We start from the raw sequence: 26,245 nt of genomic DNA on the forward strand, positions 1-26,245 counted from the left end.
AAATATCACCTCTGCCCACCAGCCCTGAGACTTCAAGTAGGAATCCAGAGTGTCACAAGTCACCTGTCCTGTTGCGAGTTTTCTCTGTTCTTTGCAACAGAAGAAAGGCTCTTTTTTTCCTTTCCACAGCCAAAAAATGAGTGGAATCCGTCTTTGAAACAAGGTGCTGCTCAATTCCGAAATGTTCCAGAGTCAAAAAAGTTTGAGAACCGCTGCTGTAGACAGACAGGGATGTACACACCCCAGCTCCCTGTGCTAGGGCTGCCTCACATCCAGAACTGGAGAGCCAAACATTAGAAAGGCACTGTATACACAGGGTTAGGTACATAAGTACACCCATGATTCTGCCTTGAGCAGGCAACTGGACTACATGGCTTCTTGCCATCTTTTCTTGTCCTATTTTTCTGTTTTTTTTCTAAACGTACAAGCTCATTAGCATATACAGGTAGTAAAACCAGATAACCTAACACCCCTGTCTGGCCTTCAGTGAAGAAACACATTAGGAATACATGAACGAACAAATCCATGGACACGCATTCACAAACATTCTCATGCAGGCAAAACTGGCAGATGACAGGGCAGGGTGGCATGTTACAGACTAACTCATTCACTGGCATGGACAGGCACACACAGGTGGTTGGATACTGCTACTCATACCACCTCTCTTCCTCCCTTAGTCACAAAATGAAAAAGACCATCTCCATGTTTGACATTTGTATGTGGACTGCCACCAAAAATGGCACAGTATCTCTAACAGACATAGGGCTTTGTTGCATGGGACATTTAACATATACTGAAATTAGAATCTGGTAAACTTAGATGATGCTTACTACAATCTCATGACACGCATAGCTTGTGTGCAGCACAACCTCTTCATGTTTTGTTTCAATTACTGGATTCCACCGGTGCCCTGCTTCAGAGCTGTTAGAAACTCTGTTGCAGTCCCAGGTCTGGGACCAAAAATCAGCTGATTTTCAGCTCCAGACCTGGGACCTCACCAGAGCCAGTTTGGAGACTTTCATGCTGTCCTGTCGCTGGGACCTACAATCAGTGGATTGGGAGCCCCAGCCCTGGACTGCAATTGATTGGATTATCTCTGTGGAGCCGTCCAACATTAGCTCAACGTGTGTTACTTAATACAATCTAGAGATGCTTCTTGCTGGAAAAAGTGTAACTGTACTATGACCCAATACTGTACCAGTACACTTAGCCCATGTTACCCTGCTTAAATGTGTGAATGCTTGCAATGTAAATAAATTTAACACATGCTAAGTGTCCCATGAGACTTGACCCATACATAAAACTGCCTAACCCAGTTGGGTGTCAAACTTTTTGACAAGCCTGCCACTAATTAGATCTGTAACCTCCCTAAGTGTTACTCATATCCCCTTCCTCTGCCCAATCTGCTATTATGCTGCTTGTTCCCTTCCTGATCTGCCTGTGCCACTTGTGATGTGTGACACAGGTTGGTGACCCCTGGCCTCGCTTAAATTTTTCAAATGAGTGAATAAACAAGTGACTCTGCTTCCATTTCTGATGATTAACTTGAATGTTTACTGTTAAGAAAGTAGGCATAGCCACTTAGAGTGCAAATTAAAAAATATGCACAATTATTTTACATAAAATCTCTCCCTGTTAAATGAGACTTTAAATGTGAAGGCTGACTGCTATAAAACATTAGCATAATCAAAGTGACACTGATACGTTAAAAAGAAAGAGAAAAACATGCATTGGATTCAATAGACTGCCATTTTAATATGTGAATATGTGGATTCAATCCAAAAAAGCAGCATTCTAAATTATTAAATTCATGTCCTACTGGTACAAAACAGCAAAAAAAAGATAAAAGCAGATTTAAAAAAAAATCCTATTCTGGAGATTGTTTTTGTTCACTTGCTTGCTTGAATTTGTTTTGTTTTGTTTTGTTTTGTTTTTAGAGCGAGAGTTTATTTTATTGAGCTTATAAGGAAGAAGGTAGCATTTAGAGGAAATAGCTTGAACAAGCCAAGAGCAGGAGGGTGGAAACAATATTGATAGTTTACTGAATTGTTGCGGTAACCTTTGTTGTTTGCTTGTTTTAACACATGAAAAGGATTGTTGTCTTCCACAACTGACTTTCAGGTACTTCTCCCATTTATCCAAACTGGTAGCTGATCAAGTTCTGCAACCTTGAGGCCCCCTCTACAGGGTACAGGTATTGCAAAATTAACTAGTTAATTGCACCATTACCTAACAACTAGCTACACATGAAAAGTAGCTATCACACCATAAAAAGCTCCAACCAGCTATAAAGTTAGACCTCAAAAATTTGTACTAACTTTATAGCTGGTGGGTATCAAGCTTTAATTTGCCCATGTAGCAGGGTATCACCTGTGGCTAGAAGCTGCTCCCAGCCGCAGGGGTGAACCATGCCAGCATAAAACCTCCTAGTTCTAGGGATTGCAGCAGCAGTGATCCCTAGGGTCTGGGGGTCACACAGATCCCCAGACCCTAGGGACCATGGCAGCTGTGATCCCTAGGGCTTGGGGGTGCAGGAAACCCCTGGATCCTTGGGATCATGGCTGCTATAATCCCTAAGCCTTTGGGTTGTGGGAAACTCCTGGGGCTGAAGGACTGCTGCAGGGGTGATCGTCCCATGCCCTGGGGGTGTGGAGAAATACCTTGGACCAGATGATTACCACAGGGGTGTTCCCCCCTGCCCTGGGAAATTGTGATCACTGTGATCCTCCGGCCCCAGCACTTTCCCACAACCCCCAGGGCAGGGAGATCACTGCAGCTGCAATCCTTTGGCCCCAGGAATGTGTGGGACCCCCTCCCCCAGCTGGGAGCCCCTCAACTGGGATGCATGGGGCTCCCAGCCATGGGAGCTTGCTTCTTGCCAGTGCAGAGGGAGCCAGAGATCAGCTTCCCCCCGCACCAGTCATACGGTGCATTGCGATCTAATGTATGATTGTGTGAATTGTGCATTAGATCCCATTGCACCTTTACCTGCATGTGTGGCGGGGGCCTCAAAAGAGTCTCTCAGGTAAATATTTAGTGGAGAGTTTGATAGACTGATGCATTTCCTTTGATTCAAACACAAAACATTTACAACTAGTAGATGTGCAGTTATGCTGGGTATAGTTTTAAAACTTGAGTTTTAACCAAGTGAGTCTGTGAAATGCTTTTTGATAATTTTTTTTTTAAATGGCTATGGTTTCCTGTCTTGTGATCAAACTGTCATTAAATAGCACAGTGAGGTGTTGTTTTTCTCTTAACTGCATAGTACAGTAACCCACACAAAGCCTAAAATGTTCAGTAGAGCAATATGCAAGTAATGACTGATTTTTTTCAGAGACCCGAGCTGCAAGAATTTCGCGTAAAATCTATGAATGTGTTGACATTAGGATATTTCTAGATCTGTAAATTCTAACAAAAGAAGCCAATCTGAGATGGCTCATTTTGTTTCAACTATCTTGTGTGGTTGGACACAATGATCAAAGTGTTTAGAATCTAACCAGGCCAAAGGGCTTGAAAAATCAAGCCCAGAGTACATATGGCTATCAGCATTCTCATCCATATACTCCTCAAGTTCAAAACCCATTGCACTTTAAAAAAAAAAGTTACATGCCCATAATTAAAAGAACTTTTTATTCTAAACTCTGTAATTTATTCTGTCATTCAAGATGAACTAGCCTAGAATATTGTCAAAATAACCGGTTACTATGGTTGCAGTAATATCTTATTGTTGATTAAAGTGGTTACAATAACTCTTATCAAAAGTAATTCCCAATATCCTTTTTCACCTTCCAGCCTCTTCATTTAACCTTCCCTTCAAATCTGTTCTGTTCCCCTTCTGCATAAAAAGGCAATTGTGATAGGCTTCAAGGCTCACTGTGTACTCACCTAATATACATACCAGACACCCTTCCTGTCTGCCTCAGCCTTCTGGGAAATGGCATTAGCTCTTCCACTACAGTCTTTGGCCAAACTCCCTTTGCCTCTGCCCAGTCCCTCACTGCCAGCAGACCTCTGAAATCTTAGAGTTTGGACATAAACTAACAAGAACTGAAAAATAACCCACAAAGAAAAACTTGACCCCTGTGTGATTTAAACAAATTCCTGATGTAGTCAAAGGCACTACTGCTGTGACAGGGAAGCACAGGGAGCTGGTTCACACTTCTGCATCCCCAGAACGCTTTATGCTTGCTGGCCATAGGGATTTCTGTCCCTTTCCAGCTCCCCACCATTCATTAGCCTTTACCTTCGTGGAATAAAGGAAGACACAGACCCACCCCACCTCACACACCACAGAACCAACACAGGATGCAGCCACTGCTTTCCATACTCCTACCAAATCCAACTAGGGGTCACATGTACTTGCAATGCCTCACAGTTATCCTCTGACAAATGCCTTCAGGGAGGCTCTGAAGCCACAGAAAGACTTCCCATAGTATTAAGACTACATAAAGGTTTGAAATCACTAAAACATAGTGTCTGCAGTTCTATAAGTTCCCACATTCCCAACCAGCATGTGTGGAGATTTGTGTTTCTTGCTCATTTAAACAAGGCGTAGGTAAAGGTGGATGAATGGGGTGAGGTGGGGTTGTGAGATGGGAAGGGGATGAAATCATGGTGCCCAGCAAAGGGGAGGCAGAGAGGAGAGGGGAAGGCCACTAATGGTAATGTAACTGGGGGAAGGGGGTGCAACTGGGGCAGCAACCCCAGATGCCTCCTTTGTGGCGAGTGCAAGAGCAGGATAGGAACCTGGACTTCCCTGCCTACCAGTGACCTAAACATAGCTCCATGACTCCTACCACCCCCAGCCAGAAAGACAGCTCCAAACCTGGCCCACTTCCTACCCCTAACTTTAACAAGTGAAGAGGGTCTAAGATGTGCAGAGGCTTTTTTTACTTTCAATCACAGCACTTTTAGCTTAGGAAGCGAAGGGAAGATTAATTGTGCTTTGGAAGGCTGGGACTGCCTGTGGGCACTGCAGGCTCAGGGCAGAAAGTGCTTGCAGTAAAGCTGCTCACATGTGCAGCTCTTCCCCTCCAGCCCCTGACTCCCTTGTCATCCTTACCTGGCCTGCCCAACCTATAGTGACAGTCATCCTTTGCAAGGTGTAAGACTCATTCTTAGCAGGAACCTCCTGCGTGCTCTGGGTGCATCCAGCCTCCAAATTACAAGGGCTAAAAACAGGCAGTGGGTTTAATCTGCAGTTGATTAGTCCAAAATCCAATTTACAGTAGACTCCCGATTTACGTGTATATTGCGTTCCTGAGAAATCTCGCATATGTCGAATTTGCGCGACTTGAGGTGAATTTTCCCATAGGAAATAATAGAAAAGTGAAGGGTTGCATTCCTTAGACCTCACATTTATGACACCAAAGGTACCAAAATAAAACCTTTTTCAACCAATACTTTATATACTACAAAAACATTGTAAACATATTTATTCAGTTACATTATAAGAAATGCACACAAAAAGTACAAAATGGAAATACAGCAATCTTCAATCCATCCATCAATGGGGAGCTGAGTCTTCATCCAGGTGGAACATATCAAAAGATGGTGGTGACATCTCTCCCCAGAAGTGGCTGGCTCTCCCCGAGAAGTGGAGGGCTGAGAATTGGTTGATTGACTCAAGATAGTGCTGTCCCACTTCCTGAAGAACTTGTCCAAGGAAGACTGCACTGAGCAGCGTCACTTCTCCCTGTAAAGCTCTGTGTAGCAGGCATTGGCTTCCTTCATCAGCCCAGCAACCTTAGCGCTTCTTTCACGATTGGGGTCGTTTTCGTCAAAGGCTAGGTAACCATCCAAAAGTCTGAACGCATCAGCCATGCCTTTCATCGTGAGAACTCATTGGGAGAGCCTTTCATTTTCTTCCATGGGCTCTTCCTCTTCATGGCGCTCCTTATCCAGCTCGAGAAGATCCTCATTTGAGAGTTCCTCCCTATGGCAATCAAGCAGCTCAGCCATGTTCATAACTTATTTATACTCAGTATAAAAAAGTGTTGGCTGCTGCTTTGCAGTCTGCCGGTCACTTCTGGACTGGCAGCCAACCCTCCTGCAGACCGGCAGCCATCCCTTAACAGCCTGGTACCAGGCTGTGGCCCAGGGGTTAGGAACCTCTGTACTACAGCACTGTATGTAAGACTAAACTAAAACCAGCAGACTAAAGCCAACAGTAAAAGATAGTCAGTCAAGCAAAGATTTATCTCCTCCTGCTTAGAAGGTACATGGAAGTCAAAATCACCTTGGGATGGAGGACATCAAGAGCCTTGGATCAAGCAGGGAAAAGGCTATTAGTGCCATGCTAAGATCCAAACTCAGATTCACAAGGATCTTTTATGAGACCAAATAGTTGGAAAAAATGTTCTTTGCAAACTTTCATGCACAAACACCCTTGGTCAGGCAGAGGAAGTGTCAAAGTGGTAATTTGGATGCTTCACAAGTACTTCATGCAGGACAATGGGCTTGTCCTCTGTAAGGTCTCGAGGTTGCTGCTAGAGAAAATGCTGAGATCTGAATCAAACTAGTTGTCTATTTTTTTAAGCCAGTGGAAAATATTAGAAGACATGGAAGGAAACGGCTCTGATGAAATGAAGGTGTTTGCAGAAGGGACGCTCCCCAGGCTCCTGGGTTCCCTTTGGAGGCTGTCACCAGCGCCTCTAGCACAGCAGTGTGAAGCCATGGGGGCTCAGCTCCTCGATCCCCTTCTTGCCCCTCTGGGTTGCTTTCTGTAGTGCGCTTTGTGGGAAGCATTTCTCTTAAGAAGGATTGAGTAGGGGGAGCCTGGAGGTCCCAGGACAGTGGCAGGGCGGGCAGGCCCTGTGGTGGTTCAGGGAAAGGGAGGGCCAGTGCCACCTTGTGTTCAGCTGACCTTGTGGCGCAATGGCTGCGTGTCTGACTCCAGATCAGAAGGCTGTGTGTTCAAATCACACCAGGGTCATAACTGCCTGTTTTGGACCCAATTCTGTCAAGGACAATATAGTGCAGGGCTCCCTTCGTGTATTTGTCTCTGCCTTGGCCTCCCCCTCTGCTTCTCTTGGGGCTGCGAGCAGCAGAAGCAGAGAGCTATGGGGAGCGGTGCTGTGGGGAAGGCTCAACCACGACCAGGGCTTACTTTCTTCATGTACCAGCAGGAGGGAGACACTCTTTAGGCTAGGGGTTTAACTCAAAAAAATGAGGGGGGAGGTGTGGCTTTTTTTTCGTCTGTAGCTGACTCCGTGGCGCAACGGCAGCGCGTCTGACTCCAGATCAGAAGGCTGTGTGTTCAAATCACACCGGGGTCAGCGGTGGGAAAAGGTGATACCTTTTCCCTCAGCAAGCTGGGAGGTGCCAGGCGTGTTTAGTAGGCACTGATTTGGGGGCGGGGGGGCCTGCCTCAGCCAGGGGGTGGGTGGGTGGCAGCCCCGTGGGTGCGCGGTTGGGGGAGCGGGGGAAGCTGCCGGGCCGCAGCTTTGCAGAGGCGGGAACTACAGGCTGTGCCAGGGACGCAGTCTTCCAAGGACCAGGAAGAAACACTCCCCGTGCGGCCTCGTGGCGCAACGGTAGCGCGTCTGACTCCAGATCAGAAGGTTGTGTGTTCAAATCACACCGGGGTCATTTCCTTTTTCTGCCTCTCACAGCCGTTGCTCGCAGAGGAGGGCGGCTTGTTCCCTTGTGCGGGGGGATGGGGGCACTGCATATGCTGCAAAGGCAAGGAAGGGGGAAATCGACCGTGGTCATGGGCTGGCGGGAGGCGGCGTGGCCAGATCTGCCTGCGCGGACCCGCCCCACTTGCTGCCGCCCCTCCTTGCCCGAGGAGCCGGCCAATTTTCCTCGTTCTGAAAGCGCATGCACGCTTGCCCTCGGTGCGTGTGTATGCGTGCATGTGAACTCACCCTTGCAGGTGTGTGTGTTTGTGTGTGCATGCACTCACCTTAGTGGGGGTCTGCTCACCCTAGCTGCGTGTGTGCTCATCCTAGGGGGATGTGTGTGTCCTAGGAGGGTGTGCACACACAGAGATTTGCCCTGGGTGTGTATGCATGTATGTACGCCCACCCTAGGAGGTGTGTTTGTGTCTGTGAGTGTGTGTGCTCACCCTAGGAGTGTGTGTGTATGTGCCTGTGCTCGCCTTAGGTGGGATATGCTCACTGTGTGTGTGTGCGTGCGTTTTGGGAGCAGCTTGGCAGGCTCTCACAAGTGACATGCCAATGTGTAGCTGCCTTCTGGTCCCCTCTGTCTTCTGGTCCCGGGCAATTCAGGCTTTGCTGTCTGTTGCAAAGCACTGCTGCCTCTCATGCCCATCTGCACTGTGCCTTTTGGAAGGGGCAGCAGGGAAAGCTCTTTGCCTGGCCCCTTAGCTGTGAAACCTGCCCCAAGGTACTAGGAAGGGGTGTGGGGAGTCCTGGAGGCCCCTCCTGCTTTTGGCTGGGCTCTGTGTGTCACTATACTCCTGTCCCCAGGAGCAGTCCGGCCTGAATCCCAATGCTTAGCCTGTGACAGAAGCAGATTGTGAGGGACAGTTTCAAGGGAGTCAAGATGCACAGGCCAGTGATCACACCCAAGGCTAATAAGGCCACCCTAGGAAAGAACAATGGTCACAAACCCCTGACTCAGTTTCCTTGCTCCCTCCTGAATTGGCCAAGAGACCCTTATCTCAGAGGAATGGGCAGGAGTGCAGAAACCTGAACTGTATAAAACTCCCCCACACAAAGGCAGAGACTGGAAATTGTCTGAAGCCTGGAGGAAGGTTTCTGAGGGCTTCCCACCAGGTAGTGAATGTATGTATTCTCTGTTGTATGTAGCTGGTCTTGTGAATATTGTGCGACTGATGATGACATCCCAATAAATCACAGTATAGTTTGGAGGAACTAGCTTTGGCTTCTCTTGTACTTCTTCAGATCAAATAAAAGCCCCCAGAGACATCTTGGGTATAATATAAGAAGCAGTGGGAAAAGCACTTTGCCTGCTCCCATGCCATGAAACCTTCTACAAGATACTGGGAAAATGTCACAAAGCTGTGACTGCTTGGTCTTGAAGGGGAGGCACAGCAGAGGGCTATTTCTGATAACCTTAGTGTGCCAGGGCAGTGTGTCTGACTGCAGGTCACAAGTAGCTGTGCGTTAAACCACAGATACGTCCTTTTCTTCTAATTCCCACACCTTACCCCCTGCCCCTGCCGGTGTGTGCTTGCTCCTTCTCACTGGACATGTCCACATATACATTTACGCCCAAGTCTGCATAAGTTGTCATATTTATTGTGCAGTACAAGTGTGCTCATATAGATCCGTGCCTGTACTGTACAGTCATTTTGGTTACTGTGCAGTAAGTGTGCATGTGTAGATGTGCCCACTGTGCAGTAGTGCGTTGTTACCACGTAGTAGCATTGCTGGGCACTAACCGTGATGCAATGATACTGCACAGTAGTAACAGTAGCTCATTGTTATTGTGCAGTAGTGTCAGAAAAAAATCATGCGGTGACTGTACTATGCAGTAACACTAGTTACTGCACTGTCATTTAGTTCTTGCATAAGCAAGTACTACACAGTAACAACTGCACAGTCTGCCACTCATGTAGACATGGCCAGTGTCTAATGTGTAAAGAGAATAACTTCTTTCAGGAGTGTTGGTTGTAGCTGTGTTGGTCTAAGGACATAGGCAGACAAGTTTATTTGGGCAAATATGACATCTTTTATTAGAACAACCAAATAGTTGGAAACATTTTTTTTACAAGCTTTTGAGCACAAACACCCTTCTTCAGACTGACCCTTCAGAGTCTGCTGGTATCTGTGTACCCTCTAGGGTCGAATAGAAGCTTAAGCCAATATGCAAAATGCAGGTCTGTGAAAATGCAAATACAGGGCAGGAAAGATCAGAGGGGATAGGAGTTATTGGGTGTGAGACATGTGGGGGTAGGGGGGGGGACCAAAGAAGGGAATGTTGACCTGTGATAAAATGTAGCATAGCAGGTAAAATGTAGAAAGGTTACCTGGGGTTATCAGATGGCAGACAGGTTATAATGTGCCATAAATCCAATTTCTATAATTAGTGCATGATTTTTTGTATCCAGCGGATATGTGAAATTAAGTTCCTAGGCTTGTCTACGAAAGGCGTTTTGTAAATTCCCTTTGAGGAGTAGAACTGAGAGACTGGAGAGAGAGTGGTTGTCTTGTGAGACATGTACACTTGATTTTATTTCATGTTCTATGTGTATGGGTACCCTATAAGCACTAGCTATGCCTAGGAGGTTCCTTCTCTGCCTAGGAGGTTTCCTTTCTGTCTTAAGTAGAACATACTTTCCTGATGCTGTTTCAAACTTCAAAGACCACTGAATTCAATGGAAGGACTCCAGCCCAACTAGTAACACCTTCTAAAAGCTGCCCCATGGCAACAACAGGCACTTGTTAAGCAAAATTTCTGAGAGCAGGCCTTAATTGGAGCTATCATACCATAGAATCATAGAAAGTTAGGGTTGGAAGGGACCTCAGGAGGTCATCTAGTTCAACCCCTTGCTCAAAGTAGGACCATTCCCAGCAAGATCATCCCAGGCAAAGCTTTGTCTAGCTGGGTTTTGAAAACCTCCAAGGATGGAGCTTCCACCACCACTCTGGGTAACCTGTTCCAGTGTTTTACTATTCTCTTAGTGAGAAAGCAACAGTCTCAAGTTGCAGCAAGGGAAGTTTAGGTTAGATATTAGGAAATTCTTCATAATATCTAACCTAAACTTCCCTTGCTGCAACTTGAGACTGTTGCTCCTTGTTCTGTCATCTCCCACTGCTGAGAACAGTTTAGCTCCATCCTCTTTTGAACCCCGTCTTCAGGTAGTTGAAGGCTGCTATTAAATACCCTCTCAGACTCCTCTTCTCTAGACTAAATAAGCCCAGTTCCCTCAGTCTTTCCTCATATGTCATGTTCCCCCAAACCCCTCACCATTTTTGTTGTCCTCCACTGGACTCTCTCCAATTGTCCACATCCTTTCTGTAGTGGGGGGCCCAAAAATGAACACAGTACTCCAGATGAGGCCTCACCAATGCAGAATAGAGGGGAATAATCACTTCCCTTGACCTGCTGGCAACACTCCTATCAACGTAGCCTAGTATACTGTTAGACTTCTTGGTGACAAGGGCACGCAGCTGGCTTATATTCAGGCTATTGTCCATTGTAACCTCCAGCTCCTTTTCTGCAGAGCTGCTGCCCAGCCAGTCAGCCCCCCGACTGTACTGGTGCATAGGATTGTTCCATCCTAAATACAGGACTTTGCGCTTGTCCTTGTTGAACTTGATAGGATTTCTTTTGGCCTAATCCTCCAATTTGTCTAGGTCACTCTGAATCCTAGCCCTGAATCTACTACTCTCCCCAGTTTGGTGTAATCTGCAAACTTGCTGAGAGTGCAGTCCATCCCATTTTCTAGGTCGTTGATGAAGATATTAAACAAAACTGGCCCCAAGACCAACCCCCTGGGGCACTCCACTTGATACCAGCTGCCAACTAGATATCAAGCTATTGATTACCACCCTCTGAGCCCAAAGCTCCAGTTCCCTGTTAAGCCAAGCTGGTCTTTTGCTATACTTGTGAGTCTTCCTGCACATTGGGATGGACTGCTCCTGTACTCTTCGTAAGGCTTCTCTGAAGTACAGCCAGCTCTCCTGGACTCCTCTCCCCCTCAGTCTGGCTTCCCAGGGGATTCTGCCCATGAGTTCCCTGAGCAAGTTGAAGTCTTCTTTTCTGAAGTCCAGGGTCCTTTCTTCCTTTCCTCAGGATCCTGAACTCAATCATCTCATGGTCACTGCTGCCCAAGTCGCCATCCACTACTACATTTATCACCAATTCTTCCCTGTTTGTGAGCAGAAGTCACCATCTGGTGACTTCCGACATCATAAATGTATTTTTGTAGCACCATTAAGCTCCATGTTAGTAAAGTAATGAAGGGACTGTTGGGTGGAGCATGAGATCGTGGGATTATTGTTGTTTTGTGAGGAAATATCTTTTCTACCCAGCAGAAAGATGAAATCATTAGAGAAACCAGATCTTGATGCGTGGGTGGGGTGGGAGAGAGCCTGGACTCAGCTGTAGTATTTACATCTTGATGGGAATGAGTGAGTGAGCTGACCTACTTAAACATGCTGTAGGGTTTAGAAATATTTGTTAATACTCTTTCAAAATCACACCATGAATGTATTTGTTTAGTATGGCTATGGTGATAACTGAAAGGTGTGCTGGCAACCTCAAGAATTTTCATACAGTATTTTCTGCATTCAAACATTCATTGTACAACCAGGAGATTTGTTTGAAACCTGTGCTGTATGGTTTGGACTCCATTTAAGGCTCCTTTTCCACTTGTTTGTGTGGATTTGTCAAATATTTGTCAGCATTTGTCAAACACAGCCCACATGGTGCTTTTATTATCTCTCTCTATATTTTTCAATCAGTAGATAAGGCCCACAGGCTGCCTATATGCTCAGGGTACTGCAGCAGTGGGGCACCCTTGCTACTACAAATAATCCACCTGCAGCAAATAGTTCTCTAAGAAGCACAGCAAAAATCATCGTGAAAAATTTACTAAGGCTCCGCTCTTAAAACTGGACCTATGTGTGCTGACTCATTCACTTCACTACTTTTGCTGATTTTCTACCTGTGATAGGCCCACATGGGTTCAGTTGCAGGATCACAGGTGAGCGTACTTCTTTTGGCCTAATATAGAATAGTAATTTATGGAACAAAGTTGTAGGAAGTTGTCAACAGTACTAAATCTAAACTGAACTCCATTTATAATGTCTGTGATCTGTTTACCACTTTTAATTTTGCTTAAAGAAAGCATGCTTTCTGATAGGTATAATTGCTATTGGATTTTCTTAATCTAAAAACATGGTTATTGCTGTTCTTTGGCCAAGTAGTATCCAAGACTGTATCACTATGGTCCTTGATACTACTTTTTCAGCAATATTATACATGTTAGCTCCTGGCTTATAGCCAATGATGCTTGCATATTCATTTTCATTTCCCCTATAGCACTAATATTAAGTCAGTAAATAATAAAAAGCTTTATATAACCCTTCTAAGAGCTCACATGAAATATACTCTCTGCTCTTGTCATTTCAGCAGGCAGTGCAGTTCCAAAAACAGGTGGGATTTGTATCAGAAGTTCCTCCACACCCTGGGAGAAATATGCTCACCTTCTGATTCACTGATACATGATGCAATGACTGATGTAGATGGATTCATGACCTGCAGTTGAATGGAGCTATTTCTCTAATAGACTCTGCTTTTAGTACAGGGTCTTTTTAGGTAAGGAATTGATTCTCTCCTTCCTGATTATCCAATAGCTAGAAAAAGAAATCCACATAAGGTCTGCTTAGGTCTATTCCCCTTCTCTGGTTGTGCTGAGATATGCAAGTGACTGAACTCTTCATTGACAAGACAAAGACAAGTCTTTCATGCATGAGCAATTGTTTCTCAAGTTTCAGATGAGCACTACTTCTCCAGCAGACAATTCTACTCTTGCCACAGCCACAATAGCTGGTTAGCGTTGTCACTTCTGCATGGCAGGTGGGAAGCTTACTCTTTTTCTGTTACCTGACTGCAATACTGAAGTCAATGCCATGATACTGCTGGTGATGCATTCTGTGATGTTCAAACACACATATCTCTGGGCAGCCTCGCTTGCCATCCAAACATGAGAGAGCAACAACAGCCCAATAACATATCCAGTTGTGTGAAGTGGGAATGAATCAGAGGTTCCTATGGTGGAGGTGGTCCCTGCTGTTCTTGAACAGTTTGGTCTTAATTAAGAGTTTTGTATCCATGCAGAGCTATGAGCATCTAGCTATGCCATTAATAGAAGATAATTCCTTGTGCATCTTTCACTTCAGCAAATTGAAGAGTGGGTCATGGCATTGAATGTTAACCACACAAGAGGTTAAGGCAGCTACAAACCAGTGTTCAGTTGTATCCACAGCACAATAGCTCAGGTATGTCTTTTATTAATGCTGACACCTAACTCTTCTCCTTATGAATATGTAGCTTATATACCACTGTACATTTTAATGCTAGAATAATACGCTGTGAGAAGGTATGGATTAGTTGTACTGTGCAGAAACAAATCTTATGGCAGAAAAATTAAGGTATCTAGAGGCACTGAAGCAGGCAGATCTTTACCTTCCTAAGCTCACCACAAGGCAAGGCAGCCCAAAATTCTGTTGCAGAAAACTCACTCTACATTGTGAAATGTGATGAGTACTGAGAAAGACTACAGGGAGTGCAAGGCACGAGAGTCTGAAACAGAAAATGGAAATAGTGATGCAACTACTTTTAAGTTTGATCGTCTAAAAGCATTGTTCTCAGTTTGTTCAAACATTGCCACCTTCTTCAGCTTAGTATTTAACTTCCACTAAACATAGTTCGTTTTAGTTCTGAGTCATTCGTTTTCTTCCCCAACAGTCCTGGGTCCTCATTTCTGTCCTGTCCCACATTAGGACAGGGAAAGCTAAAGCTGGTTGAATTTTTGATTGGAAAAAAAAGTACATCTTATATTTCCCTCCTTCAGAAAAATCATCCCCATGTTTTGAGTAGCTCTAGCAAAATAACGCAAAGCCTCCATATGTTCAGGGGAAGGTTTTTGAATGAGACTGTAAACAGTAGTTTTGGTGTATGTGAATAAATGTGTTTATTAGCATACTTGGATTTATAGATTCATAATTGTAAGGCTGGAAGGGACCTTGGAAGATCATTGGGTCCAGCCCCCTGTGCCAAGCAGAAAAGACAACTGGGGGTCAGGTGACCTCTTGAAGATATGCTGGGGGGAGGCAAAAAACAAGGGAGAGCAGGAAACCTGGTACATGGAGGCTTTTTGGGAGGCCTGACAACTCTTCAGGAAGGAAACTTAAAAGGACAGGACCATAATCTGGGAAGTCAAAAAACACTGAGAAGAATGGGAGAGAAGCATGTGAGCACATGCAGAGGGTCAGCTCCTCTTGTTATTGGTGGAGGGGGGTCAAAGGGCGGGGGCCTTAAATTCTCTGCACTATCTCATGCCTGCAGTGGATAAGAAGAGTAATCCATCATCATTTCCTCCTTTGGCCTTTCTGCTGCCTACTGTCTGCATCTTGAGTAAAGCACCCTTCCTTGCCTAATCAAGGTTCTTTGGGTGAATCTGATACCTTTTATTAGACCAACTTAAACAGCTGGAAAAAAATGTTCTTAGCAAGCTTTCCGGTTTAAAAACCCTTCATCAGGCTGAGGAAGCTTCTGCAGTTGGTGTGTGCTCTTCCTGGCTGGAGTGAAGGAATGCGCTTCCTGGATGGAACTGACTTGCCTAATCAAGTCACTTGAGCATTTGACTAGACTGGAGGAGGAGGCTCTTTTTGTGCCCTGTTTGTACAGCGCCGAGCACAGCGTAAACTGGGGCTCTGCTGTGATGCCATCACGTCAATCCCGGTCCCCGGGAGCCTGAGATCGCAGAGGCGGCGGGGGCGGGCTGTCTCTCACCTACACTTCCCTCTCCTTCTCTAGTACGCTGCCTCATCTAGGCGGCTCTAGGACCTGGGGAAAGGCGGCAGGGCGGCAGCGGAGGGGGCGGGGCTTTCATGACGCTACTGGGATTGTGACGTCACAGAGGCAGCCCCGGGCGCTGGTGAATGTCTCGGAACGCGGTGGGCAGGGGGATGAGTGACTCGGGCGCGGAGGGGCCTGGTTCTGCCCGCTGCCCCCCCGAGGCCTGACTGCTGCTGCGGCCCGAGGTGAGAGGCGGGGGCTGAGAGGGCTTTCGTCCCATCCCTGCCGGGGACGTGCGGGCGGGCAGGCAGGGCCATGAAGAGGCTCAGGTGCATGGGCCAGGCAAGACCTGCCCTGTCCTCTGCGCCCCTGGGATGGGGGCAGGCTGCAGAGAGGCCCCGACCCTCAACCCTGCCTGTCGGAGGAGGGGGGTGAGGAATAGCATGGAAAGTACCACCCTGCTGTGCTAAGGGGTGTGGGGATCAAGATCAACCTCTCTTTTTCTCCAGTGACCCCTTTGCCCTGGCCTCCAGCTCCCCGCCCTGCGTTGGCATTGGTAATGTTCTTGCTGGTCCTTTTCCCCTGCTGGTCGTTTATCCCCATCTCCCCCACCCTCCTGATCCATGTGGCAGTGAAATGCCAATTTATTTCCCAGCTCTTTTTGACCTCCCTGCTCTGCTCCCAGCACCCACGCTTTGCCCAACCTGTGATTTTTTTTTTTTTCTTTTCTTTTTGTGGTGGTAATTTGAAAGAAGTCTGAGGGTTTGTGCGGTGGCTGTACATAACGGAGCTGGCTGTAGGCATCCTCGTCTGTAAGCCAGAAGGCCAAACCACGAGAACTCCACTGTGGGCTGTGTGAGATGAGCTTGGTCTGGCAGCCAGGGGAGCAGTGTCCCCATCTTGCAGCCAGCTCTGTATAATCTGCATTCCTCTTGGTTTTCGTGGGAAAGAAGCCTAGGGCTGAGCGAGTCTGAACTGCTTTCTCCCTCCTGGTCTTGGTTGTTGGAGTTGGGACTGAAGCCCATTGAAGAACGTGGGAAAGCTTGTGCTGTGCCGTACCTGTTTTGTGGGTATTCAGGACATTGGTTGTCAGAGCTTTCAAATCAGTGCTTTTCATAAGGATTGCAGTCCTACAAAATGAAGTGACCCAGCATAAAATAACTCCTCTTCATTGGTGACCAGATGAGTCTGGGCTCAGTGATAGAACTTGGTGTACTGTATTTGACCCTGCTCGCTGCTTTTTTCCTACTGCAGGACTCACTCCTGGTACTGTAGCTGGAGTTCTGACCTGATCGGGCACTTATGTAGGGCTTGGGGCTTGTATTTCTGCTGACAGGTTATTTACATTTCCCTCCTGCTTCCTTTCTTTAGGTTACAGTGTAAGGGATGACATAAGCATGGCAGGAGATCGCCCCAGGTGTATGACTAAAATCAACCAAGTCTGAGGAAGAAGTGAAAAGAGACCCTTTGTTTGCATCTGTCCTGGTGCTACATTCTTTTCTTCCAGCTGTCATGGAGACAAATGGCTTGGAGTGGCTGGTGGTTCCCATGCAGCAGCTGGTTTCCTGGGGTGCAGCTGGTGCCATGGTTTTTGGAGGTGTGGTGCCATACATCCCCCAGTACAGAGACATCAAAAGGACACAGAATGCAGAGGGCTTCTCCACTTACGTGTGTCTAGTATTATTGGTTGCAAATATTTTAAGGATACTTTTTTGGTAAGTAGGTAACTCTTTTCTTCCCCCTTTTCAAGCCAGTTTTATATACTGATTACAAAGCTTTGGGTGCAAAATCTCCAAGGATGCAACTATAAAGAGGTAAGGTTAATTACAGTCCCAGTGTAAGTAGATGTATTTGCACTAACCTTAGAGGAATTTACTGCACAAGCTTGATCTGTTTGCATCTTCCTAGTGAGATTATCAGCGTTAATAAGTTACACTTCAAAGCCTCATCCTCTTAGGTTGAAAGAGGGCACTAGTGTAGCTCAGAATTGGATTAATCCATAATACATCTTTCCCTTTTCATTCCCTTCTCTTCCCATTCATGTTACATTGCAAAATATAATGTTGTTCTATATGTGTCATCTTCAGGGATCCTGGCTTTCTCTGATTAACACCCCCCCCCCCCAATTTTCAGATTAAAAAAAGTAACCCAAAATCCACATCCTTCCATCATTAAAAATTATATTAAATTTTAATCATGGGAAAATGTGGATTTTGGGTTACTTTTTTAAATCCAAAAATGGGGAATTATTTTGTCAGAAAACCAGGATCCTTAGTCATCTCCATTGCAGTTAGTGTGGTTTCACACCAGTAGTTCCTGCAGGCATGTGAAGTCCCATGGATGGGCTTCATAGGGACAAGAGCACCTCACAGTGCTGAAAAATTTAAGAACCACTCTTTTAAAAAGCAACCTAAAATAAAGAAGATCCTGTATAAAAACAGATGTGTTTTAGAAAACACTCATGTAGAAAGTACTCTTGACATTCAAAATCTAGATTTTGAAACAGATTTTCTGTTTTGTGTTTATGGAGTAAAATTAAATATTTCCACAGCTTCTTTCCCTGCTTGTAAAAATACATTTTAGAAAATTATGTTCCTCTGCATTTTTTTTTTTTTTTGTAACTTGAATATTCCTGCACTGGTGAGTGAGCACACCTGGGAAACTAAATGTGTAATTGATTGGAAAGTGAATGCAAATAGAAAAAACTAATCTGAGAGTAATTTGGCTAATGGAGCATTGCACATAATCTGCAGAGAGCTGATAGGAGGAGCCACTCCTGACCTATTTGTTTCCAACTGCTTCTAAAGTTCCTTCAGGCTTTTAATTGGAAAAAGCATCCTGGGTTCTTATAAAAGCATCTAAAAAATCTGATGCTGAGGAGTAGAGGAAATGGGGGTTGTCCTCTGAGACCAGAGCTAGAGTGAGATGTAGGGAGCCGTCAGTAGTGGGATCGGAACTACTTGTGGGGCTGGAGCTGTATTTACCGGGGAGCAGGAGGCAGGAGATAAGTACAAGAGAAGACAAGAACCAATGGCAGAGAAGCATAAGCAGGAAGCAGAGAGAGAAAGCAACTAATGGACTAATGTGCGGGGGGGGGAAGGAACCGAACTGATGAGTGAGGGAGAAAAAAAATGAGAAGTGGAAAGGTCAAAGTAAACATTATATTTTTAAAACTGTGCAAACACTTGTGACACTAGAGGCAGTTAGAATACATCAGTACTTCGCATTTAAGTGTATGTAAGTACTGTCAGTGGCATGGAGGAACTGTACAGTTGCTGGGCATTTGTGAATTGTCATTTTAGGATGAGGCTCACTATGAAATTAAAAAATCCTTAACTTTAGTCTATCGTAAGCACTCAGTCTGAGACAGATGTAAAAAGTAAATAGTAGAGGTGCACCGATACATTGGTCTGATATTGGATCAGCACCAGTATAAAGAAAATTTTCTGTATTGGAAATCGGCCCAATGTGGCCAATAATTTATCTGATAAATGCATGTACGCAGCCGCAGCTGCAGCACAGCACGTATTCAGCGAGGAGCAAAGCCGGCAGCGTGGAGTGCTGCAGGCAGCTGGTCAGTTTGGTGTGGTGGGAGGGGGAAGGGACATGGGGGCGCAGATCAAGGCCCCTTCAGTGTGGGAAGGTGTGGAGTTGGGGTTTGGGGCTGGGCAGAGGTTGCCCAGCTGGAGCGCGCACGGGATGCGGGAAGGAGCAGTTCCCACCACTGCGTGGCTCGTCTGGTGCTCGTCTGGCAGCTCCCACCGCTGCTCCTGTCACTTATCCGGGGGTGGGGCTGAGGCTGGGCTTTTCCTGTCTGGGCAGATCTGGGGGCACACTCCAGACGAGTGACGGGAGCAGCGGCAGGGGCCGCCAGACAAACACTCAATGAAGCCGCCAGACAAGCACTCAATGAGCTGCGCACAGTGGTAGGAGCTGTGCCCCTGTGACGAGCTGCACCTCTGTCCCATGCTCACCCTGGCCTCGGCCCCAGCCCCAGCCTGCAGCTGCAGCCTGTCCTCCACCATGCAGATCGGGGGGGGGGTCACACGCCCTGCCACCAGGACAAACTGCTTGTTACTCTGTCCCATGCCCCTCCCTGCCCCAGCTGGTCAGCCCCAGCGCCATTCCCATTCCCTCCCTCACCTCAGGGGCCTTGATCTGCTCCTCCACCCCTTTCCCTCCCTTTCTACCACACCAGACATACCAGCTAGATGCAGCTTTTCAAGCTGAAGAGCTGCGTATTGGAAATTGGATCGGTATTGGCCAATCTGCCTTCTTCAAAATTGCCTATTGGTATCGGCCCCAAAAATCTGTCGGTTAACCCCTAGTAAATTGTGTAAATAATGAAAAATCAAATTTCAGGTAAGAAAACTTCCATGTCTAATGTGTAAATTTAGAGAGGAAATGGGTCTTTATTATAATACGTATTTTAACCTGGTTGTGATGGCTTATGTGGCTTCTCTCAGTATTTATACATTATTGATGGATCTGTTTAAAGCAGTGGTTCTCCATCTTTTCTTGTACCAGGACCCTTTTGTAAACATCAGTGGCCAGTCCTGACCCAGTGCCCCTCACTCCTGACCCGCTGCCCCCCGCCCCCAGCCCCACAGTGTGTGGGCAGGGGGGGTGGTTGTGTTGGGAAGATGTGTGTGTGGGGCAGGGGGGGCTCCAAGCAGCCCCAAGCAACCCCTTGCAAGTTTCCCATGTTTTTCTTCTTTAAAGGAGAATCCATTTTGAAAGTTTGTCCACAACCCTTTCATATATTTTTGTGACCCATTGGTTGAGAAACACTGCATTAAAGGACATTAGCTTTGTGTTTGTTCTGCCCTCTGATCCCTTGAAAGACCCCTTGCGTTGCTTTGAATGGATGGCCTCAGCTGGGACCAGGACACACAGACATGATTCAGAGTGTTGTCAGAGCTATAAACTGGATGTATTCTATAACATGCTTAAAGTGTATGATGCAGCCACTCTCATTAAAATGAAGTTCAGTGAAGTTCTAGGCAGACAAGGTTCCTTGGGTGAAGTTCTATACACTCTTAGTTTGCCCAGCCTGAAGTTTCTGATTCTTCCACCCTTGCTCATAGTGAATAGTCCTGTACTATGCAAGTAGTTCCACTGATACAGAGATGTTTGGCATCACTGTAAAACAATTGTTATGATTTTAAAACAGCATTGTGTTTCCTTAGGTTATTTATTTCCTCAAGATTTAAGGTATCTATTCCACTGTAAGACAGTTAAGTGCTGAGAGGTTTTTTGGGTTTTTTGGTGGGGTAACAGTCTTCAAATGTGTGTGAGGGAAGTATGCAAATGCAAGATTCATTTTTTAAAAGATACATTCTCTTAATCATATCAACGTGCATATAATGTGTTAACTTGTCATGGAGCAGGTTGGTGACTTATTATATTTGCTATACAATATTTAACTGATATTTAGTTTTGTGATAATTCTTTCATCCATGGGACATGTATATCTGACTGCTGGTGTTGCTTTGTGACCAGTCTAGACAAGATCAACACTCAAAGAACATGACTGTCTGGACACTAAAACCAGGATTATTTATTATTTTGTTGTCATTGCATTGTAGTAGTTAAATGACTACTACTTGTTTTTTCTTTTTTAAGCCTCTGATTGGATCATATGGTCTATGCCTATGCCAAGACAGGTCCTTCCTACAATACATTTTCTGATCATTTAATGTCTGTTCTGGCTTTAGAAGTATTGTGTTGGTAGACTTTTATCCCTTTTGAGAACCTATTTGACATCCTAATGCATGCTGCTGTTACAAAGTGTCTGCTGCTTGTCTTTGAGTTACTCCGTTTGTAGGTAGACCAAAATGCTGTGTGTAACTGCTAAAATATCAGGTGTGATATGATAGAAATGGCATTCAGGGCCTTGCCTCCAATCTGGCATTTAGGTTGTTCATTGCCTTGCAGGACCAAGCATATAGAAGAAGGACCTGAATGACTGGTGGGATTGCAAGGAGGGAAGAATTTTCTAGCGTCTGTGTGCATGTGTGCACATGCACAGGCAATGGGGGGGCACATGCCCCCCCTGGGATTGGCTCCTGACTTGGCACCGCTTAGAACGGGGCAGTTTTTTTGCTGAGCAGGTGGGGGGTGGAGGGGAGAGGAACACACTAAGCCATGGCACAAAAGTATAGGAGTGGATATGGGGCTTTTGGCCCGCCCACAAATTGTGCCCTCCCTACACTCAGGAGCCACCAGTCGTGCGCTTGTGTGTGTGTGCGCTCACGTGTGACTTTTCCTAAGCTTGATGTACATGTCTTAGGGATCAAAATTGCTCAGAATTTGTTTCAAGTTAGTCAGAATAAATAGAAAGCTGAAGGAATGGAAATTGGAAGGACGTCCCTAAGGTAGATAGTAGGCATTTTTAGTTACTTCCTATTGAGTAAGGTCAGTCAAAAATAGTATTGCTTCTTGCTGTTCCCAGCAGGGTGGAATTTTTTTGAGTTGTGCAATCTTTTGTTTTCTCCATGAGAAAAGTACTAACTGCTATATCAAATTACCCATGTTTGTTTGTTTTAAATTGCAGGTTGAAATGCTGCTGCCTTTGTAGTACTAATAAAAAAATACAGAAACCAGATTTACCTTTTAAATTGGCAGTCTTATGGACAGAGCTTACTGACTGGGATTTGCGAAACCTGGTTTCTATTCTGGCTGTGCCACTAGCCTGCCAGCTAACCTTCATGCATTCAGTTTTCCCCAGCTGTAAGATGGGCATAGTGACATGCAACCTAACTTGCATTTCCTCAGCTGACTTGCTCAAAATTTGACTGAGGGGTGTTGGGTGAAGGGGAGGGGAAACACATTTATGTAATTCATAGATGTAATTCCCTGAGACCATTTTTCTTTTACAATTTCGCAAAATTATTTCTTTGACTGCTTTAAAAAACAAACTAACAGATGAACCATTTAATCTGTTTTGCATGTTTAAATGACTGTTTTGGTATGCATTAAAGTCTCTGAGGAGGTAAGCCCTCAAATTGGGTGTAAACTGTAATGGGAAAACTGACTTTAACTGAATAATGATGGTTACCGTGGGCATGATGCCCCTAAGTCAAAGGCACTGGAAAGATGCCATCAGTTTCTGAGCTTGTAGTATATATTTGAATACTTATATGTGGGCCCGGAGATAAAGGTTCCTATCAGTTTAAATTAGCCAATCAAACATTACACCCAGACTTTTTCCTAAATTATCTGGGATACCGTGTCTGATGAGCAGTGATCTGAGTCACTCAACGGTTTCAGCCTACACCCCCACACCCTTCCCAAACAAGAAATCTGCAAGCTTGGAACTGTTTTCAAGCAATGACCTTCATTAAAGCTGCTGCGGCTAATTTAAGGGATATCCGTTTTTTATATCTGATGTTATTTGTAAACATTCAGTTCATTATTCACCTGCAAGCTTAATTTTTGTAAGTCCATTACACTTGGTCTCCACTCTGTTTTATCCAAAAGGGGCTGGAATCTGGTATTTTGTAACCAATGACAAGTGAGTTCATTGAAATTAGTTGGTCCAGATTGATTTGAGATCTGTGTCTGGCCCAATAAGACATAGCTTTTTGCTTCACTGGGTACATCTACACGTGTGCTTTACTGCAGAGTTGCCTACACAAGCGCCCATATTAGAAACATCACTGTCCACACAAGTGCCCATATTAGAGTGCAGTAGATTAATTAACCCTGCCGTAAGATAGTACTGTCCCGAGTGTACATTTTGTTGGTCAGCCTAGGCAGCAGGGGGCCAGACCCCTGCCTGCCATCTAATCCCATGGTGCCCTAGCCAACTCATCTACCACATGATGCCATCTCCCGGAGCCTGGGGCTGACCTCTCTTCCCCCCGTTTGAGTCCCCTGCCAGCCTGGGGCTGCTCTACCCTGGCTCAAACTGCTGCGGTCCCAGACGTAGCGTCTGAATGTGCAGATGCTGCACCTGGGAACAGCTGACTCGCCAGATTTTATCACATCGCTTTACTGGCACGTGTAGATATACCCACTGTTGCCAAAGTTAGGCTCCCTGATTGATACTATTATTTGTTTTTATTACTGTAGAGAATGAGGACCCAAGCCATGGACTAGGATCTGGTTGTACTAGGTGCTGTTCAAACCCAGATCACAGGGATGATGTCTGTACCAAAAACCTTACAGACTAGCTTGCACAGCATGAAGGAGAACAGCAGGCACTTGCAAATATGTTTGTTTGTTTGTTTTTCTCATTCTTACCAGTTCTTTGCTTCTGATAGTGATCCAGGGCTGGCTGCTGACAGAACTATTTGCAGGCTGGGCAAAACTTCTCTCTCAAGACTGTTTTAGCTTCACAGGCAAAAAGTTGCTGGTCATTATTATAAGACTGAACTGATGATGAAGTTGAAAGGAGTCCGCCAGCAAAGAGAATGTAGTAGTGGGAAATTGTTCTATCCAATGTATCTCCTATAACAGACCCAGTTATTGACTGCAGAAGTCTTTCTTAGTTTTGTCCTTCTCTGCTCTTCATCTTGAAGCAAACCCTGAGGCTAGGTACAGACAGTCAAAAAGCCTGAGGCTGAATTGATTCAGTCTTTTAGGTTAGTCTAAACTGCAGAGATTAAATTGAAACAGAAGTGAACAGACATTTACTTTGATTCAGGAAATGCAGCCACATGCCTGCAGTGGCTCAGGCCAGAAGCTGGGGGGTGCTACAGCACAGCTCGCTGGCTATGTGTTCACTTTCTTTTCTTGCTGCCCCCCTGAGGTCTCTGGGATTTGCAGTTCAGCATCAGAGTATCAGGACTCTGCAGGGTTGCTCATCACTTCCTCTTCTTGCTTCCAGGTGCCTCTGTAAATGTGAGTGGGGGAGTGTTTAACCCTCCTCCCTGGCCCAAGACCCTACCTGGAGTTTGCCTAGGGGGGCAGTCGCCTCCTCTGCAGACTGAGGTGCATCCTCAGCCGGGCTTCCCCCTGTCAGCCAGCCCTCACTGCTCCAGGCAGGGAGCAGAGGGGTGAGGCCAGCCCTGCTCTCTGGAGCAGACAGCCCAGCCCAGCCCAGGGATGGAAAGCATGCTGGGGAACTCTGATTTAACTTGAACCAGGGTCTGGGACAGAAGTGTCATAAACTGGTTTGACCCAGATCAATTAAGTCTGATACTATATTCAGCCAGGTTTATCTTAAACCAGTTTCAACCATTTTGAAACTGGTTTATGTGGACTGAGCTTCTGTTCTGTTACAGGTTTAAACCAGTTTCTGATCACTTAAACCAGTTTATGTTATGAAGGACCACATGCCAAAGGGCAGATTTCACCAGGCAGTTAATTTTGAAGTGAGTTTCTCTGTGACATTTCCTGCTGGCTACCATTTATTGCTGCAACATTTTCCCTTCTCATGATCTTGGCAGCAAAGCATTGAATTGTAACGGCTTCCTTCCAGCTTACAATCTATTTGCACAGCTGAAGGACTTGACCTGATTTTTAAAGGCTGTCATAGGTTATTGCTGTTTCTTTCTTGTATTACAGCAGAAGGATTTGACCTGAGTTTTAAATACTGTCATAGGTCATTGTTGTTACTTATTCATATTATTTTAATGCCCAGGGGTGCTTATTGTGGATCAGGAGTGTACTGGTAGGTACTGTACAACCAGAACACATAGTCTCTATCCCTAGGATGCTTACAATCTAGCTATAAGAAAAGAAGCAATAGATGGAGACAGATAGTTTGGGGATTATTAGGAAATTATGAGGCCAGAGCAGCACAATAGATGGTAGTTTCAGCACCCTAATTGCGATCAAGTTTTGTGTTGTGTTTTTAAAGGCATCCTAGTAAAGAAGAGTTACTGTTCTTTTGCCTCTTGAACATTAACAACCAAACTGGATTTTATTGAAGATGAGGCTGGTCTCATCAGCTTCTTGTATTTTAGATTGTCTGTCAGTTTTACAATGACATTTTCAGTTTTTGTTCAAGTTTGGCTCAGGGCTACTGTAACAGGATTGTTGCAGCTGATATTAAGTGTACTGGTGGAGTTACATGGAGAAGCCTGCTTGTTGTGGTACATGGCTATTGAGCTCAGTTTGTTAGTGTGTGGTGCTAATAACCCCGAGGTTGCAGGTTTGATCCCTGGTTGGATTAGATCTCTTGAGGTCCCTACTTTATGATTTGTTAGAAATTGCCTGGAATCACTTGGCTTTAGATGAGGTTTTTAGTCCTCAGTTTCACATGGACGAAGATCCACTGAATACTACTAAAAAATTTTGTTACAGTTGCACCTTCAAGAACTACATTTTAGTTTCTGATGGTTAACATCTTGGGGCATTTATACACATGCTTTGGGAGTGGGGGTGGAGGTGGTTTAATTTGAGTGGATCCGAGAGCTGCTCTAATTAAAGCACCTGGAGCATCACATGTATCAGTGCCCCCATGCTGAAAAATGGTGGTGGAAGTGCTTTAGCTAAAGCTTGTTGAACGAACTTTAGTTAAACTGCCCCTGCCACCACTTTTCAGCTTGGGGACACTGGTACATGTGATGCTGGAATCTGCTGGAGCATGGTAATTACTATGCTCCAGCAGATTAGATGAATTGAGTCTGCTCTGATGTGCTGTAATTACAGTGAGTCAGAGCAGCCTCTCTGCATGTTTATAGGCAACCTTAAGTAAAAAAAAGCATGGAAAGTGCTTTAAATCTGCCATTGGGCCCTCCACATGCTGCAGATTTCATAGTTATTTTGCTGTGTGATAGCATTCTGAGCTTCCAGCTGGCTTAAAGCAGGTGGGGAATCTTAACATTACAGCTCC

General features: G+C 45.4%; 1 protein-coding gene and 3 non-coding genes across 6 annotated transcripts in view; all 4 read left to right on the top strand.

The window, feature by feature from the left end:
- Nucleotides 1–6,862: 6,862 nt before the first annotated feature.
- On the top strand, nt 6,863–6,934 carry TRNAW-CCA. The gene has a single exon. It is a non-coding gene; the product is annotated as a tRNA-Trp (tRNA).
- Nucleotides 6,935–7,205: 271 nt separating this feature from the next.
- Nucleotides 7,206–7,277, top strand: TRNAW-CCA. The gene has a single exon. It is a non-coding gene; the product is annotated as a tRNA-Trp (tRNA).
- Nucleotides 7,278–7,518: 241 nt separating this feature from the next.
- Nucleotides 7,519–7,590, top strand: TRNAW-CCA. Its single transcript has one exon. It is a non-coding gene; the product is annotated as a tRNA-Trp (tRNA).
- Nucleotides 7,591–15,519: 7,929 nt separating this feature from the next.
- Nucleotides 15,520–26,245, top strand: part of PQLC1 (PQ loop repeat containing 1) — a 104,732-nt gene continuing 94,006 nt past the window's right edge. Inside the window, exons 1-2 of one of the 3 annotated variants that reach the window (XM_006031100.3) lie at nt 15,520–15,704; nt 16,967–17,174. In XM_006031100.3, coding sequence (XP_006031162.1) covers nt 16,972–17,174 — 203 coding nt within the window. In that variant the 5' untranslated portion in view covers nt 15,520–15,704; nt 16,967–16,971. Of the gene's footprint in view, nt 15,705–16,830; nt 17,175–26,245 lie in introns of all 3 variants that reach the window. The other 2 variants (XM_025212755.1, XM_025212756.1) reach the window with 2 other exon arrangements.

Source organism: Alligator sinensis, unplaced genomic scaffold (genome assembly GCF_000455745.1).
Source record: "Alligator sinensis unplaced genomic scaffold, ASM45574v1 scaffold969_2, whole genome shotgun sequence".
NCBI lineage: Eukaryota > Metazoa > Chordata > Crocodylia > Alligatoridae > Alligator > Alligator sinensis.